The 20,565-nt window shown below is 34.1% G+C and overlaps 1 protein-coding gene across 1 annotated transcript; it reads right to left on the bottom strand.

The window, feature by feature from the left end:
* Nucleotides 1-7,790: 7,790 nt before the first annotated feature.
* LOC123657644 (SAP30-binding protein-like) lies at nt 7,791-8,153 on the bottom strand (the record flags this gene model as incomplete). Its single annotated transcript, XM_045593165.1, has 1 exon — nt 7,791-8,153. A coding segment is annotated over one exon (363 nt), but the record flags the coding sequence as incomplete, so codon positions are not given.
* Nucleotides 8,154-20,565: the final 12,412 nt, after the last annotated feature.

Raw genomic sequence — 20,565 nt, 5'->3', positions numbered from 1 at the left:
TACACCACTAGCGTGATGAATAAGTATACGGTCCACCTGATAAGGGACAAAATCTATAGACACCTACAACACAAGGCAGTATAGCAATAGCGTTGCTGACCTCCAGAAGATCTGGTTACCTTACTCAACATAGGAACGGAACACTACTTGAGTTACGCTGGTATGTATTTTGAACAAATTATTCTCTAATACCGCCTCAAATTGGTCTACAATATTCAATTACACCTGCTTCTATTAACAAATAACACTTATACTTGTAAATCTCTGATACACATTTGATAAAAATTAAGTTATCCAAGTAAGTATCTCATATAAATTTATCTTATAACATTCTATTAAATCGCTAACTATTTTTATTTTTCTATCGATGTGAACAGAGTTTAAAAAACGAATTTCATTCAAAGAGAGGTTATCATCTTGTCGTTCACTGTCAGGATATTGGAATTTAATCTGCCTTTGCTTCGCTGATTTGAAAAGTGCTTAAGTTTCTAGAAAAACTGAAGATAAACTAGAACCTCAATATCATTAGGGATTACATATTTTAGCAATGTCTATACTAATTTTATAGAGAGGAAATTTGGCAGGTAGTATATTACAGGCTGACCAATCTTCTACCAATCTACCGATATAAAATAAACTTAAAAACTACTTGACTGATTTTAAAAAAAAATTGTCATTAGGGAATTTTCACATTATCGCCGATTGAAATAAAAAATATAAAGATGGAACAAAAGAGAAAAACTTTGACAAGAAAGAAACAAAATTTATTGAGGTAGAGCTAAGCAAATATCCTGCACAAAATCTGGAACAGTTCAACTTGGGAGGTACCTCAATCTTATAAAAGATCACAACTAAATAGCACTACCCTCAAGTAGTGTTGTGTTTGCCGATTTAGTCATATACAAAAAATTAACATAATTATAACAGAAATATGACAGTTCTATAACAGATGTTGGTAAATTTAAAAAAAAAAGAAATAAAAATCTGTAAAAGCAAAACAGCGCATCAATAGAAGACATCTCCAATCAAAATGTAATTTATAAACAACACGAAACAAAATTAACGTTAAACTTGACGAGCGCCATCAATAAACTGTCAGGTATCGAGGAGACTAAAAATAGTTCCCTTGCAACGTAACTTAGCAATTTAAGTTTTGAAAACAAGCCTGGAGTTGGCGTTCGGTAAAGGCTGGTTAAACTGCTGGTGCACCCCGAGAGATATTCCTATGTGACTATGGTACAAACGAAAAGATATTGAAACTATAACTTTGATGTCACAAGAAATTACATTTTTTGTCCTGTAAATTATGCAGATTGTATTGATGCGAGAGGCATGAAATGAAATATCATGTACTACTTAACATTTTTAAGCTATATACATAAATAAATATAAGTCAAATAGAAGAAGTAAGTTTGAATTTAACTGTAAGCCTATATTTTGCCTTACCTACTTTTTCTATTTGTTCGATCTAACGGAAATTACATCTTAGGAAAAAAAATTACGTTATAATTTTTATAAGAAGGTTTTTTTTTTGGATATACCTTAATATATACCACATTAAACATGTATACCACATTAAAAATTTATTACTTAATATCTTTTTTTTTTGTACAGTGTAATTCAATAAATTTACCGTTTGCACATTGACTAAGAAATCAATGAAAATAAAATTGAATAGTTTTTATATCGAAATTATATTTTATTACACATAATTAATAATAATAATAAAAAATCTTATCCTACTAAAAATCAACATTAAAAAAAATACCAAATACATTTTACGCAGGAACAATAAAACGTTATGCACTTGTAACTTGATCCACATCATTAGGCAATTCACGAACGCTTTTAGCTCTAATTTTAGTAACTTCGGTCGGTTCGCGTCGATTCCGCCCCGCGATGCGTGCTATACTCGTGTTAGATATCTTAAGTTCATTAATGCTAATTTGCGAAAGTTAGTTACGTGAATTTTAGTTGAAATTGCATCCGCATTTGAATCATTAAGTCTCACATTTAATTGAGCCAATAAGTAATTAAAAGTTGAAAATTATTAATGATATGACTACAATTATGTTGTTTGATAATGATTTCATTATTTTGTTTAAAATGTACGAATTCTAAAGTCTGAACTGTATAAATGATGTTTTGAAATGCAACTTTAATACTTTAAAAAATAATTAAAAATTAGGATAAAAAAACTAAGCATATCCATGTCAGCAATGCTAGAGAAATTTGTATTATATTATGGTATGGTATGTTCGGTAGTAAAAAATGCTACGTATAGTATGGTATTTGTATTTTAACATGACGTCATACGTCACTGTATATTAGAAGTTTAAAACTTATCCAAAATAAAGATTATAAATTTAATAAATGAATAATTACAATGTAAAATATCTATAAATATCTACAAGATACATACACGATTGTCTGTTCCTGTGGTAAGCAACTTAATGCTTGTGTTATAGGTAACAGGCGATTGGTATAGCTAAATTATATATTTTTTTTTTGATAAAAATACATAAAAATAATACATATATAAATAAATATATTATAATAAATATATAAATATAATAACACCTAGACTCGGGGTGGAAATCGAATCACCAACCTCCGGAGCCAGCGAAAGCTGGGCCACTACAAACTGCGCCAACGGGCTAATCAAAACCAATTATGGTAATAGAATACTGATAGTACATTGAAAGAATTTATACAAAATGTAATTATTGTTTGCTTAATTTAAAGTAATAACTATCTTCACCAGTACTAAATGAATTTTCCTTCATTATGTTTCGAGAAAACACTGCAACATTTTAAGTTAACATAACAGCTCCGCAAAACGAAAATAAAAAACATGATAAATATTCCATTTTTGAATAATTTTAGCAAATACTACAATATTTTATAGTTTATAGTCGTTACGTTATACATCTTTGAAGCTTAAATGACATTTCCTGGTCAACTGTAGTTTAATGAAAATATTTAAACAAGTCGCTTTCACGAAATTAATAAAAAACTTAAATTGTGGCGTTCTTTAGAGCGGTGCTTGTGATTTTTAATTAATATTTACTTTGTCAAGTTTTATAGTAAATTAAATTACAGTTTTTAGATTCTTTTTATCAACGACCTACTTTAAAGTTTAGATAAACAGCTTATTGTTCTTTTTGAAAATGTTAAATGATTACATTAGAACGTTTTCATTGGAAATTCTACAAACTTTTGTAATCAGAGCATTACTCAATAAAAATAAATTCTAACTATTCTTGTACTAGCAAATACCTCTTGTGCAGTGTTGTGTTCATGTGGTGATTACGGTAACTAGAGCTTCAGGGAAAGGTCGAAGATAGGGTCAGCAATGCGCTTGCAATCCTTGTAATGTTACAGGCGTCCATAGGCTACGGTACCCGCTTACAATCACGTGGATCGTAGGTTTGTTTGCTAACTTTATACAAGATAGTCATATATCACCTAAATAAAAAAAATATTTATACTGAACTTGTAATTTTGCTGTTAATTGTTAGTTATTATGATCACGACGCCAATCAGTCGACAAACAAATAGAATAAAATTATATAAATATCTTTATGTTTCGAGAATATGATTAACAAAACAACAATGAAATTTACGAGAAAAGTTGTATTTGAAATAAATCCGATTCTGTTTCTACGTTCATCACGTTAACCTAGTTTTCCATGGTTATTTGGTACATGAAATTGTCGATACTACAACAGAATATTTACAAAATATTCTTCAACAAAGATTTTTTCTTTTATTTGCAGCTTAAAATTTACTACTGTCTATATTTATACTTGTTACTTGTAGCTGTAAGAAAGTAAGGAAAACAAAATCAGAATATTAAATATAATCGCTTTTTATGTAATGTAATGATAAAACTTAATTGACAACGTGTTGGTGCAGCGGTCATAGCACTGGCTGTTGCGCTGGCGGTCGCGGGTTCGATCTCCGCTCACGACAGATATTTGTATTGGCCATATAGATGTTTGTCGTGGTCTGGGCGTTGTGCTTGTGTATTGTGTGTGTTTCCGGACTCCCAACACAGGAGAAAATCCTACTGGGGGCCGTTTTGTGTAAAGCGTTTATTTATTTATTTATAATTTACTTTATTTAATTACGTTTTCTCTTATAGGATAATGACAATAAGAGGAACTGGAACTATACCTGTCATCACATCATCATCATCATCATCACTTCAGCCTATCAAAGTCCACTGCTGGACATAGGCCTGCACAAGTTCGCGCCAAAAATGGCACCAAATATGCAGATTCGATTTTTGTAGCAGTGATACGTCACTAGTCTGCATACATGCCATACAAGTCTGCTTAAAAGTAAACTAATTAGCAATTAGGTCAGACTAATATTTAATGAATATAAAACTTGGTATTTTTTCAGATATTTTATATTATCGTTAAACATACGAGATAAAAATATTTAACGCATATGTTTTTAATGTGCAACAAGAACCTGCCTGTTTATAGACAGAGAGGACATCACCAGATGAGCCACATAAGCTTTCATCATTGGCCTTAGTCCGTCTATTGCAAACGATTTAGACAGTGTCAGATACACACTGTGTCGCCTAGGACACTTTTCAGAATAACACAGAGTTCCCTAAGCTCTGCGTCTCTCGACCTCACTGGCCCACAGGAACGACGAGTCGATACGTGTGGAGCCAGTTCGGCTGCAGGAGTCTTTCGCATTTTAGAGCTATGCCACGGATGCTTGACGGAGACCCCATTCCAGGTTTCAAATGAAGTTTTCCTTCTCCAGGACTCAGATGATTTTGAGCCAGTTTTATACCTCGGTCGCATTTTACGACACCCACGGGAAGAAAGGGGGTGGTGCTATTCTACTCGGCCGACACCACACTAAATAATAATATGAAATAAATTAGAAGGACTTTAGTATAGGAAGGTATGTAACCAATATGTTATATATTGGTCCTAACAAAGTATCATATAAATCATATTTACGTTTAGTGGTGTTCGATATAATGAAAAAGGTACCGACATATTTAGTGTTATATTAGATTACAAATTGTACCAGCGGTTTTTACAAATGTTAACGTCATGCGGTAATAAATTCTTGTCGGACCCACATTTGACTTAAATTCGGCTGCTTGTTTGGGAACATGAAATATTTACAAGGGAACCAATTTATATTACGATCAAGATAAAACTGTGGTGCTTGGAATTTTTCTGGTATTTTTTTTTTTAATTTTTGTTTGTTACCACAGCAAGATTACATAATAAGACTTATAATTTAGCGTATTATAAAATAGAAGCTTTTGAACGGACTTTATTCAGACTAAAATTGTACTACTTTTTCCGTTTTTAATTAGTTTTATTAACCTCTATCGAATAAAGGGGTTACAAATTATATTCAAAAAATATATAAAGAATGTGTAGTGCGTATATGAACGTTTAATTGAAGTTACAAAGTTGGTTTATCTCCTACATTTATAATGATTATTAAATTAATTTTACTATATGTATGTTCCACAGTAATAAAATTTTCATACTTTGTTTAATTGTATTCCTATGAAATTATACAGATTTCATTTATTTAAATCATTTTAAATTAACGGTAATATTTATAAATAAATTCGAAAACTTATAATTATTTTAACCTATTTAAACCATACCTGATGGTTGTCAAGCTAATTAAGAATATTAATAAGTTAATGAATAAAATATGTAATTATTATGTATGTGTACTATACAGAACACTACTGACGCAATTTCAAATAAAGAAATAAACGCCTTACACTCAACGGACGCTATTGGAGCTTACTCCTGTGTTGGGGGTCCGGAAACACACAATACACAAGCACAATCGCCCAGACCACGGCAACATCTGTATGGCTAATACAAACGTATGTATGATTTGCGGGTATCGAGCCTGCAACCACCAGCGCAACAGCCATAAGCAGTATGTAGTTGTATTGTAGCATAGTTGATCATTTTCAATAGTGCCAAAATATAACAAAAGGATATAAAAAATATCGTTACATACAAATTTTAGTAATACAAAATTTTCTACAGCGTCCTATTCCAGCTCGAGTACTATATAACAGTATTAAGCTATTAACATGTATTAGTAATGAACATTATAGTCATATAGTCTAAGGTGAAATCGCGTTAAATATTAAATACAGCGCATTGCAGTAACCTGCGGTTACCGCACATTTGTATGATTTATTTTCGACTCTGATTCGTTTTATATTACACCGAACTCTTGCGGTTCTCTCTTTAAATTGCAATAAACCCTAGATATTTTTGATAATGTATTACGAGCTATGTAACAAGACACCCAACAGGTTTAGTAGTCGTTCTATTATAGTGTTATAAATGTTCTATAAGCGCTGAGTTGCTGTATGTTCGTTGCTCAGAATATATCTGTATATATAACGGATTAAGGTAACTTGATTCTCCAAGCAATCTTTCCCTGTCGGCCCCTATACTTAAGTGGACTACAAAGAATTAATTTTAAAAAAAATGTGAATACATATCGTAGGAAGAACAGTTATGTATGTATTGTTCCAATTTAAAACGCGCGAATTTTGTAATTGCTTTAACTTTCGTGTACTCATTTTTTTCTCGATCGCATCTGGTGCCCCCCTAGAAGCCCCAAGCAATTGCTTAAATAGCTTAAATAGGCTAATCCAGGACTGATCTAGTCTCGATGTTCTTGCCTTTGAAATTTATAAGACTAATGAATGCATTTTATATAGTACTACCTGTACCCTGCGCGCGTTGCTGTGCTTTTTTTTTTGTCATACCAATTCAGAAACCTTTGTGGGCTCATGCACACCAGAGACAGATCCAATTGAGACAAAAGCTACCCTATTTTCCAAGTCAGACCAAGTTACAGATGCTTACAAAACTTGATAAAAATTGATTCAGTCGTTTTGGAGCTACAGTATAGCAGCGCCACCTACCGGGTCAAATTGAGATCAAAACTGCCATATCTTCCAAGTCAGACCAAATTACAGATGCTTACAAAACTTGATAAAAATTGGTTCAGTATTTTCGGAGTTACTTACATTTCAAATTTTCATTGTTAACGCACAATATTTATTGCTGATGAGTTATCATAAAATCCGCTCATTGATTATTTCTACATCACATATCCTATATATTCCTACCAATAATGGAGTCGATAAGATTTCTTAAAATCCGTTCTTAGCTGACCTCTACTCGGCAAAAGGTATATTCCTACCAAATTTCAAGTCTCTACGCCTTGTGGTTCCAGAGATATCGTGATGAATCAATACATAGGTGGAAATCTCTAATATATATAGGTTTGCTCAGTATTTCGGTTTAATTTACCGACGTGTTGGCGCAGTGGTTACAGCACTGATTTGCGGTCGAGGATTTGATCCCAGCTCATGACAACTATTTATAAAGGCCATACAGATGTTTATCATGGTCTGAGCCTTTGTGCCCGTGTATTGTAAATCCGGACCCCTGACACAGAAGAAAACCTTACTTACGTTTTTAGTATGAAGCGTTTATTATTTATATAAGATATAATACATAATATATCACTTAAGATACATTGATTGTAATATCTGCTCTATAACTTTGTCTTTGTTCTGTGGACAGTGGCCACATGGCACTCTCTCTATTTCCAGCTCCGCTCGAGGTACGACTTACTGGATGCCATCATAGATATAAATTTAAATTAGCCGACATAAGTTCTAACTATTCCGCAGTATTAACTAGTGCAATTGTAATAATATGTTTAAGATAATCTACACTACTGTGGAACTACAGTTTAATTATGTCACAAAATTGTATAAATTTCTCGTATATACTCGGATTCCTAAAATTCTTTTTGTCCTGTATTATTCTATTCATGTCTAAGCCTTCTGTCTGCATCCGATTGTAGAACTTTGCTATTATATCTTGTAATTCTTTTGGACACTTTCCCGGTGGTTCTGGAGGTATAACGACTCCGTCTTCTGTATCCTCGGGTTCAGAACGAGGCACAGCTTCATCGGTGTCAGTTTCCATTGAAAGTCTCCTCATGTCGTCTTGGTTTTCTGCACTCGGTGATACAGGCTCCTCGTCGGAAACAATCGTGTCGTCAACATACGAAACTAGTCTTCGTTTAGGAGATACGGGCGCGGAGGTTTAGCCTCTTCGACGATTTTCAGGCTTGCGGGTAATGATTGTGTGGATTGGTGGATGAGAACGATGCCGACGCCGCGTTGGCGCAACGGTTACAGCCATGGATTGTAACTGTTGAGTCGGCGGTTGCGGGTTCGATCCCCGCACATGACAAACATTTGTATTAGCCATACAGGTGTTTGCCGTGGTCTGTGTGTTTGTGCAGTCCTTGTGGGTCTCCTCACCGTGCCTCGGAGAGCACGTTAAGCCGTCGGTCCCGGTTGTTATCATGTACACCTGATAGCGATCGTTACTCATAGTAAGGAATATATCCGCCAACCCGCATTGGAGCAGCGTGGTGGATTAAGCTCTGATCCTTCTCCTACATGGGGAAAGAGGCCTATGCCCAGTAGTGGGCAGGCTGAAGCGATGCGTAACGATCGCTATCACGTGTATATGATAAAAACTGGGCCATAAGCTTAGCGTACTCTTCGAGGCACGGTGGTGACACAGCTGGTGGGATAGCCACGGGAAGAGAGGTGGTGGCTATATTCTTTACTGCCGTAACCACACAGCCATTTCTCATATTTAATATGCAATTATAAAATTTATAATATTGGAGGCCCATGTAGTATTAAAATGAAAAGAAAAAAAAAGAAAATCGCGTTATCGCAACGGCCACAGCATGATAAACATTTGTGTTGGCCATACAGATTTTTGCAGTGTTCTGGGTGTTTGTGCAGTCTTTGAAGGTTTTAACGACGCAACACCAAAAACATCGCAAACGCGTTGCTGACCCTATCCTTAACCCCCCCCCCCCTCCCCCAGGAGTTCTGGTAACTTTACTCACCAACAGGAACACAACACTGTTTGAAAGCAATATTATTTAGCTGTGATCTTCTGTAAGGTCGAGGTACTGCCCCAGTCGAGCTGCTCCATATTTTGAGCAGGAAAGCTGCTGTGCCCTACCTCAGTTAAAAATAAAAAATATAAATAATCTTATTATACAGGATTGGCAAACTTTATATTCGAAACATAAAACAGCGTATTTGATGACAGTAAGTAATAGCGTAGTCAATACCAAAGAGAATAAAATAAACTTTAATATCCATAATGTAAATCATTCAGCGTTTTCATTTGTTTATTTTGGAAATATTTTAAGCATATATTATAAACATATTTATTTCTATTCAATGTTTCGAATCAAAACTTTAATAATTAAATATAATAGCGATATTTTGTTACATTAAATTCTAAAATTATTTGATTCGATTAGGCTTCAAAAGCTTTCACACTTCACAACTCAAATACAATTGTCCATTTACTGGATTTATGAGCAATGTGTTTATCTTTAAATGTATTGTTTTACCCGCTTACCACTACAATAATTTACCACTAAGCATGAAGTATTATAAACAAAAATTATTATTTACCAGACCAGACCTAGCTTCAACCATAACATTTCAGTAAGTACCACGTTCCGTCCAGCGGCTTTACAAAATACCCATAAGTAATAAAAATATTAGAACTAAAGGTAAAACAAATAAAAGAAATACTTTCCTTATTTTTATAAGATCATCCACGTTTCAAATATATTCGACAGAGTGTATTATTTTTCTCAGTATATAACAATTTGCTTCACACGCGAAAATATAATTTTTAACCGACACGTCTAAAGAAGGAGGAGGTCCGAATTTCGACTTTATTTTTTACTAGCTGTGCCCGCAACTTCATCCGCGTAAAATTTTAAAAAAAAGTTATTGTTCAGTTCATAAAGTAATAAAATAAATAAAATAAAAGTTTCTAAAAGAAAAGTAGCCTAAGTTAATCCCTATTACGTCAGCTCTCTGCCAGTGAAAGTCCTGTCCAAATCGGCCCAACCGTTTCAGAGATTAGCCGAAACAAACAGACAGACAGACAGACAGGCAAAAATTGGAAAAAATGTTAATTTGATATATGTACCGTATAAAGATCCATCCCGAGTAGAAATTTTTTGGTCTTCCTTAGAAGGACCGGACCAGGCATGTCTGATCAGGACTAAATAAGGCATGTAACGCAGATGATTGATTGATAAACCTGATCAGGATGAGATTAGATTTCCTGATCGGGTCCAGATCAGGAAATATCATCTTATCCTGATCAGCCGGTTCGGTCCGGTCCTTTTAAAAAACATGAATGTATATTCTTGAAAAAATAGCTTAAAAAAAATAAAGCGAATTGATATTATAAATATGTTACTTAACATAATTATAATGATATTTATTTCCGTTTATTTTTTCTAATGTATTATTTATTTATGTTTTTACTTTAAATATTAATTATTTTTATTTATTTTTATGTTATTAATTAATTATTATTACTTATTAACTTATAATAATTTACTATTTCCTATTACTTACGACTGCTCCACTATGTAGAAATGGACTCCCTACTAGTCTGTCCTGATAACTGTATATATACTAAGTGCGCTTAAAAACATTAATAGCGCGATTCAGGCTCAGTTCGTTCAGGCTATACTGATCTGGACCAGACCGGGTCCTGATCCAGTATGCCTCTTACCATACTTGATTATATTTTACATCAGGCTATCCTGATCTGGACCGGACCGGGTCCTGATCCAGTATGCCTTATCATACTTGATTATATTTTACACCAGGCTATCCTTGTCTGAAACTGACACTTCAATTTTATTTATTTGTACAAATGTGTGCTACTCATAAATTTTTACTGGGTGTACCGATTTTTATTATTAATTTTCTAATCGAATTGTTTGTAGCGTGGACTCAATTAAATCTGATCGACGTCTGACGAGTTCTTTTTGAGCTATTCCTAATAATGAGTATTTAATTGCCTATTTTTTCGACTACGTCGATTTTTTTCTTTGATATAAATTGTGTATGTTGACCCTTTGTAACCTTTTTTATATCTAGCAGCATGCACGCTCTTATGAATCTGTGTCTATATGTTATTACTATGTTATGTAACATTGAAAGGCTGTTTATTTGCTGTTGTTGTTGTTGTCATAAGATTGTTGATATCATCGTCTATGCTAATAAATGGAGAGCCGGTTTTTTTGTTCGGTTATATTACGCAAACTTCTGAACCAATCTGAATCATAACTATTAATACGATAAGGTGATATAGGTAGATGTTTGCCTGCCTTTTTAGAAAAGGCCTCAAAATTATTCAACATAAATTATATATCATTTTGTAGATAATTGATTGCTCTACCGACAACAACTACTAAAAATTTGTTATCACTTTTTTTGTAAATTAAATAATTATTAAAATTATATATGTAGATATACATTGAGACGCAACGTCAACATGATTGACGGTCGGTAATTTTTTTTCAGTTTCAAATCAACTCACGTATAAATACTTTTTTTTTTGTTATTTTGTAAAGTGATACTTATTATACTTAATACTAAAAAAAAAGAACGCAGATGTATCGTACTCTCGCACAAGGGTTGTGAGTTTGGCAATTTATTTGCCTGGTGAGTGAAAAGATGTCGATAAGAATATCTTTTAATTACTAACACTTTTATATTCACATATTTATCGTTACATAGGCCGTTTTCTGTGTATAAACAAATTTTAAGGAAGTAAATAAATTACGATTGTACTTCTGTGACAGAATTATAGAATTTCAAAAATTCAAAGAACAGAAAACGATGTCGAAGTGCTAGAAATAATAAAGGAAGAAATACAGACGACGGATTACGTGTAAGAAGAAGATCTGATTGATATAAGTACATATCGCACCTTTAATAAAACAAAGATGTAACTCAAAATTTGTGGATTTGGAGATTTTACAATAAAACCCGTCTTCGTCGCGTAAAGAATAGGTAGACTTCGACTCCGGCGTTTTAACTATAAGATACAGAGAGATACGCGACTGTTGCTCTCTTTTCTATCAACTGGAACTGACAAGTCAGTTCTTATAAAGTGGCGTGATTCAGAGATGCACCGGCAGTGAGCGGAGATTGAAGTGCTGCCGTTTTGAGTAACATCAAATAATTCGATATTAGATTAAAAGGGATTTAAAATAAAAAGATGATTTTTGTTATACTTCATTCTCTCAGAAAACGCATTTGATAATGATGTGTAACATTTGGATTTACTTCGGTTTTGTTTTAAAAATTGACAAATTTTACAAAGTTAACGCCTAACACTTCAGTTTTATATTGAAATATATGCCTTAGTTGTTGGAGTAATTGTTTTCAAATTCAAATTCAAATTCAAAATATTTTATTCAGCATAAAATTATTACAATTTCTTACTGAACGTCATGAGTCTACTACCAGTTCGGAAAGAAGAAGCCTCTGACCTGAGAAGAACTGGCGGAAGAAACTCAGCGGGACTAATATCATATTATTTTTTTTTTTTTACAGTAATGTTTTTTTTTTTTTTCCCAAAGCAAATCGAATTGAACAATAATTTTATAAGTTGAAATAGCCTGGAAGCGATCACATCATTCCCAAGGCGTACTGTCTTCTAGAAAATCATTAATCGAATAATATCCTTTACTACACAATCGTTTTTTCACAATTTTTTTAAATTTAGCAATAGAAGCTTTTTGAACGTTTTCTGGGAGCCTGTTGTATAAGCGTATACATTGTCCATAAAAGGAATTACTGACTCGGCGTAAGCGAGTTACAGGCACTGCAAGTTTATGTTTGTTCCTAGTATTAATGCTATGCATGTCGCAATTCCTGGGAAATTCGTGTATATTTTTATGAACATACATAACATTTTCGTACACATATTGAGAAGCAACAGTCAATATTTTTATTTCTTTAAACTTATCTCTTAATGATACTCTAGGGCCTAAACTATAAATTGCACGAATAGCTCTTTTCTGCAGGACAAAAATAGTATTGACAGTAGCTGCATTTCCCCATAATAAGATTCCATATGACATAATGCTATGGAAATAACTAAAATATACTACGCGAGCTGTATCTACGTCAGTAATAAGTCTAATTTTTTTAACCGCGAACGCTGCAGAGCTGAGCCTATTCGCTATCCCCTCAATATGAAGATCCCACCGCAATTTCGAATCTATAGTGATGCCTAGGAATTTAGTGGACTCCACCGGTTTTAACATCTCTCCTCCCAATTCTACACCATTATCAACAAGTTTAACATTAGGTGTCGTGAATTTTATTAATTTTGTTTTTTTTTTATTTAATAATAAATTATTTGAATCAAACCAGTAGACAACCTTTGAGAGAGCATCGTTTACATCGTCGTATATAAGTAAATTACGTTTCACCTTAAAAATAAGTGAAGTGTCATCAGCGAACAATACTATCTCATGCTTGTCCTGTACAAAAAATGGCAAATCATTTATGTAAATAAGGAAGAGAAATGGGCCAAGGATAGAGCCCTGTGGAACCCCCATATCCAGAGGAGCCCCAGGAGATCTCTTACCATTTATATCAACCCTCTGTATTCTATTATTCAAATAGGAATTCAGGAGGTCGAGTGCCTTATCTCTAATCCCATAATGATGCAGTTTCCTGATCAACGTCTCATGGTGCACACAATCAAAGGCCTTGGATAAGTCACAGAATATCCCAAGAGCATCCTGCGACCTCTCCCATGCCTCAAAAATATTTTTAATTAGCTCAACACTAGCATCTGTTGTGGAGCGACCTTTTGTAAAACCAAACTGTTTCTTATGTAGTAGATTGTGTGCATTAAAATGCGATAACATTTGCCCGAGGATGATTTTTTCAAAAATTTTACTAAATGTTGGGAGTACTGAAATTGGTCTGAAATTATTAGGATCTAGGGTACTGCCTGATTTAAAAATAGGAATTACTTTACTGTGTTTCATTAGATCAGGAAACACACCATGTTCTATACAGCCATTAAATATAGTAGCTAGATGAGGTGCGACAACATCAATTATCGAACTAACGACTTTTACAGATAAACCCCATAGATCAGCTGTTTTCTTGACGTCCAGGCTTCTGAAGGCTATTATTATATCTTTGGGGTTTACAGGTTTAAATGTAAATATTACATTACATTCTTTAACGTTTTTCTTTAGCAAAAATTCGGCAATGCCTGGAGACGAATTAAGTGATTGCGTTGTAGAAAGCGGAATGTCAGTGAAAAATTTTTCAAACTCAGATGCAACTTCTCGGTCTGAGGTAACAAATTTATCATTGACATTTAACTTAAAATCGAAGCTGCGATCTGTGACTCTTCCACTTTCACAAGCAATTATGTTCCATGTCATTTTAATTTTATTATGCGCATTTCTTATTTTGTCTTTAATATACAAGGATTTTGCCATGGAACATACTCTTCTAAACATTTTTGAGTAGGCACTTACAAAAGAAGCAAACGATACACTATGATTATAGGCTTTTTCACTGTACAATTCATAAAGCCTTTGCCTGCTCTTATATATGCCAGTAGTTGCCCATTCACCAAATGTCAAGAGACCCCCTGAATTGACTGTTTTTGAAGTGAATATTGTAGAAAATTCAGTTTTTACTAATTTAAATAAAGAGTTATATAAGTAGTTAGGGTCATTAATGTATGATAAATAAGGAAGTTTTGCCACAATACTACCTCTAAACTTCTCCACACGTGTAGCACTTATAGGTACAAAGGTCTTTTTTAAAATATTTTTGTTGACATTTAAAGAATAAGAAAAGGAAGCTAACTGGCCACAATGGTCTGAGCTTAACTTATTAATAATAGCTTTAGAATAAGGTTTACAGTTTGTAAATATGTTGTCAATACATGTAGCACTAGTAGCAGTGATTCTAGTGGGTTCAGTAAATAAGTTATGTAGGTTATATGATAGAAGCATAGACTTAAATCTCAGACTTATATTAGAATTATCTAATAAATCAATATTAAAATCCCCACATACAACAATAGCCTTATTAGAATTATTTGATTTTAACAAAACTTCTTCCAATACTTTCTCAAAGTACTCATATAACCCACTAGGAGGTCTGTATACGCATACAACAATGAAGTGCTCAAGCTCTACGCAGGCTAATTCAATAGTTTGCTCAACAGAGAGGCTCACAATGTCTTTACGTTCTTTATATTTAAAAAGTTTACTTACAATTATTAAAGAGCCACCGCGTATAGCTTTTTCTCTGTTGAACATACTAGCTACCTGGTGACCGCTGAAGTTAAATATGGACTGGGAAATAGAGAGCCAGTGTTCTGTTAAACATAAAATATTGATATTTTCACCATTCATAAATAACTCCAGTTCAAGATCTTTACCTAGCATGCCCTGTATATTTTGGTGCACCAGGTTTACAGTATATAAATTTTTACAACTGTGGGCTTTCCTTACCAAATTATTATGACATTTATCTGATTTAATGTCATGGATTATTAATATGCTAGAGGTTTCCTCTGTTGTCTTAATAATTAATTTAAATTATTATTTGGAACGGATTCCACGTCAGAAAATGTCATATTACAGTTTTGCTCAATATGAGCAGATATCAAAGTAACCAGATTATTGGCTATGTCTGTTTGTATATAATATGATAGCACAGATGCTATCTGTCGTTTAAAGAAAAATGGTAGGCTCAGCCTACTATATGTCAACATATAATTATTATTGTTCCATAAATTATTTATGTCAATAACATCAATTTTGTTACTTTTTTTAATATTTACATTTAAATACTTACAAGTAGTTATTGTGTGCATTAGATTATTAATGTCATATCTTAACCTATTTTCCTGTGGCAATTTAGCTAAATAAGGTAGTGTAAACAATAAAATTTTATTTATATTTAACTGATTCAATCTATTTAAAATGTTTTCCATTAGGTGTTTGTTTACATTACCCCTTCTCCCAATTAATAAAATAATAGTTGTGTTGGGACAGTGAGCCTCACTCAAAATGCTATTTACTATTTGATTATAAGTGGCTCCGGGCATGCAATGATTGATTACTCGCTGGCCCACACAAAAATCACTCAATAATACTCCCATACCTTTTCCTAACTCATCACTGTAAATTTTTATTTTATTTTTTTCCTCAGGAATAGATATGGAATGTACAGGTAGTTGTACATTATAATATTTGGGGTCGGTGTGAGTCCCCGCAGGCCGAGTAAGGGATTCACTAGTTAAGCTAGTATCTATCTGCCCTGTTGGACCGGAGGCTGAAATGTGGCATTCGCAATTATGATAATTAATAAAAGAGTCAAAACGCTCGAGGTTATTGTTGCCAAGTTTCACCAGGTCATCCATGGCAGATATGTGTTCAGCAATTTCTTTCTGAGCAGTACTGTATTTAGATGTTAATATTTCTAAACTATGCTTTAAGTATCACTTTATTGTAATAAATAAGGCTGTTTATAAAAGTCACTTTTGTTTACTTCTTTTTATTATTTAGAATGACGAAAGATAAGTAAAAACTTTCAACATTAATTCCCTTTTCGTGTAAAAGTTAAGAATAACTTGTAACTGTTGTGCTTATTTGTATAGGTTTTGAAAATGGTCTTAGAGCTCACAATTATTTTTAAGTTTAATACGACATTCAGAAACTGAACACCACAATGAAGAGTTACAGCGTATCGAGCGTAAAAGTTATAAGATAAACATAATAGTGTATCATTACAACCTATACAGTCCACTGCTGGACATAGGCCTTTAAGTAATATAATAATAGTGTAATAAGTTATAATTTTTTTTCATCTGATTACTGTAATAAATGTGAAAGTTTATGAGGATGACGTATGGATGGATGATTGTTACTCTTTTATGGCAAAACGACTGAATAGATCATTGTCATTCAACAATGCTGCTATTTTGACGTTAAATAATTATGATTATTATTCATCCTTAAAATATACTACAGTGTTATGAATTATTGTTATTTTAGACTAAAGAAGCTATACAGGTTGAAGAGGTAAATCAACAAAATACATATATCTCCAGAGCCCAAAAATGTAACTGAAGAGCTGACGAAAATGATGACACCGACTCAATATTTTACTGTCACTTATGAGTTGACGAGAAAAATAACACCTAAATAATACTAGCCATTTACAGTCCTCTAGTTCGTCTTCAAGATCATCTTCGTCTAGTTCCGATTCATCTAGCTCATCATCGTCAAGCTCTTTTAGCTCATTTTCATCCAGTTTTTCAAGTTCCAATAGTTCAATGCCTATCCAAAACCCTGCCCCACAAAACGTTACAACGGATTGTGAAGAAAAGACGTCTTACACCAATTCAACACAAAATACTGAGCAAATTCAGCTGAGAGAGCGACGAAATTACAATAGTGTGGCCAGTTACAATATTTCTCCAGTATAATACACAGATCTAAGTGACGTCGACCTGAGTGACGACGATGCACTAATAAGCCTGTCAACAGAAGAAATTTTATGTTTGAAAATCAAAGTTCTTCTGACTCTGACTGCAATAATAAACCAAATATTTGTCAGTCAGTTCAGCCTACTGCAATGCACTGCTGGACATAGGCCTCCCCAAGTTCGCGCTAGACATCCCGGTTTTCCGCAATCCTCATCCAGCTTACACCGGCAATCTTAGGTAGATCGTCGGTCCAACGGGCCAAAGGACGTCACACACTGTGTTTGCCAAGACGCGATCTCTACTCCAGGACGCGTCTGCTCCAACAGCCACCGGTCCTGCGCCACAGATGACCAGCCCATTGCCACTTCAACTTGCTAATTCTGTGGGCTATATCGGTTACTTTCGTTCTCTCGCGGTAGTCTCGTTTCTAATCCTATCTTTGAGGGAAACCCCAAGCGTGGCCAGTTCCATTGCACGTTGAGGAACTTTATATTTGTGGACCAGTCCCTTCGTCAGTGTCTATGTCTCGGCTCGGTATGTTAACACAGGCAGGACGTATTGCTCGAAGACTTTTGTCTTCAAGCATTGCGGAATCTTCGAAGTGAAGACTCGACGAAGCCTGCCAAATGCCGCCCAGCCCCACCGAATCCTCCTATCGGCCTCCTTCTCAAAGTTGTTGCGGCCTAGTTGGATAGTATGGCCTAAGTAAATATAATCCTGAACAACTTAGAGAAGGGTACCATCGACCGATACCTGTCTCGGTATGACTTGGTTGTTAGACATAACTTTCGTTTTGTCCAAGTTCATACAGAGAACGACACGTCGGGAGGACTCGTTTAGACCGGCTAACATTTGGCCTAACTCATCTAACGTGTCCGCAAAGATGACGATATCGTCGGCGAAACGAAGGTGAGAGATGTATTCACCGTTGACATTGATGCCTTGTTCAAGGTCTTAAAGTTATCCTCCAGCGCAGTGGTAAACAGTTTCGGTGATATTACATCTTGCTGTCTTACCCCACGCCGCAGGGAAATAGGTATTGTTCTCTGGTCCTGGACATGAACGGTCATCGTCGTTGCGTCGTACATACATCTCAGTACCACGATATATCGCCAGTCGATATGACATCTCTGCAGAGAGTCCAGGACAGCCCAGGTCTCGACACAGTTGAAGGCTTTCTGGCACAAATTCCATACACGGCGGCTGATTATATGTCTCTGTCTTTTGAATAATCTGTCGAACAGTATGGATGTAGTCTACGGTGTTGTAGCCATTTCGAAACCCAACCTGCTCTGGTGGTTGGAATTCGTCGAGTCTTATGGTGAGACGATTCAAATGTGCAGAAAATATTGATTCCGACGGTATTTAACTTAGGGTTTCACCAACCAAAAAAGGTCAGTGTGATCTATGTGTATCATAATTATGATAATTCAAACAATGAGCAAAAACAAGATGCTAGACAATATAAGAAAGAAGAGACTGCTGATTTTTATACTATTTACTAGCTGACCCCGCAAACGTTGTTTTGCCATATATGTTATTAAACCCCTTAATCCCCCCCCCCCCTTTTAACTTAGGGATATGAAAAATAGATGTTGTTCGATTATCAGACCTACCCGATATGCACACAAAATTTCGTGTGAATCGGTCTAGCCGTTTCGGAGGACTTTAACTACAAACACCGCGACACGAGAATTTTATATATTAGATTATTTGTGGTTAGTAACTATTTGTGATTTTAGGAGATATTTACTGGAGACCTCGACCTTACAGAAGATCACAGCAAAATAATACGATTTTCAAGCAGTATTGTGTTCCTGTTGGTGAGTAAGGTGACCAGAGCTCCTGGGGGGGGGGGGGTTGGGGATTGGGTCGGCAGCGCGCTTGCGATGCTTCTGGTGTTGTAGGCGTCTATAAGCTACGGTAATCGCTTACCATCACGTGAGCCGTACGCTTGTTTGCCGACCTAGTGACATAAAAAAAAAGACTAATTGTACCTAATTCTTATAATAGTATATAGCTTTTGTTTTGTTTAAAAAACAATATTTGTAGCCATAAAGAGATATATAAATATCAGATGATTCATAAAAATTTGTTTAATTTAAAAAAAAGGTGATAAATTTCAGTTTTCGTTTTATAAAAAAATGATGCATTAGTACATACAACGTCATAATTACAATTAAATAATCATAAAACGAAATATTGTGATTTATTTTTAAAACTTTTTGTTATGTTTTAATACTAAAGAGAATTTTTTTGAAATACTACCTAAAATATTAAGTAATTTTTGGCATAAAGTGATTTAAGTCGAAACTTTTTTTTCATCTCCATTTTACAGCTATTATAGATTTTAACACAGTTGTTTTTCTATTATTCTATTAATCTCTGTACTTTAAACTACTGATATCAATAGTAAAAGTCATTAAGAGCATTACAAATAATTGGTAATTTTTAATCAAACACAATGCGGAAAAAGTGCTAAACTTCAAACGCCAATTCCCACAAATTGCGATTTTTGAGTTACATCTTTGTTTTATTAAGGGTGCGATATATGTATCAATAAGAGACATTTTTAGAGAAAATGTGTTTTCATTTTAATCAGTAAATTATTTTCTAGTAATAATGACTTGTTTTGTGGTAGGTAATTACTATCTAGAGATAGATATATCAATGACTAAATCTTTTTAACGAAATTATTTCCACATACATCACTTAAGAGTTCTAAACGTAAAGGTTGCCAATGGGACTGCATTACTAAACCTGTCCGCCCTAACGTCCTTCTATGTGACAGTCAGGAGCCATCGCTTGGGAATCGTATTGGAGACACTTGAAAGTTTAATAAAATATAGCTTTCTATTACAATATTTACTGGCTCGTTGCTTGGTAGTGGCTGGATTTTCTCTTCTGATGTTATTTCTTCAATTTCCACTCCCCCACTCTATGCCCAAAAATCGCGTGCATTTTTTTGTGAAAAAATATTGAAATTTTCATAATATTTTCATTGCATACAGGTACAATTTGATTAAATTTTGTAAAATTAATCAATCGTATTTGTTAGTTGTTTTTTTTTTAGAAATTGAGTGTTGAACGAAAAATAATTACACTTCATATT

Source organism: Melitaea cinxia, chromosome 11 (genome assembly GCF_905220565.1).
Source record: "Melitaea cinxia chromosome 11, ilMelCinx1.1, whole genome shotgun sequence".
In the NCBI taxonomy this organism is placed as follows: Eukaryota; Metazoa; Arthropoda; class Insecta; order Lepidoptera; family Nymphalidae; genus Melitaea; species Melitaea cinxia.
The sequence above is the reverse complement of the archived record's forward strand: the minus strand, read 5'-3'. Positions and strand labels throughout refer to the sequence as shown.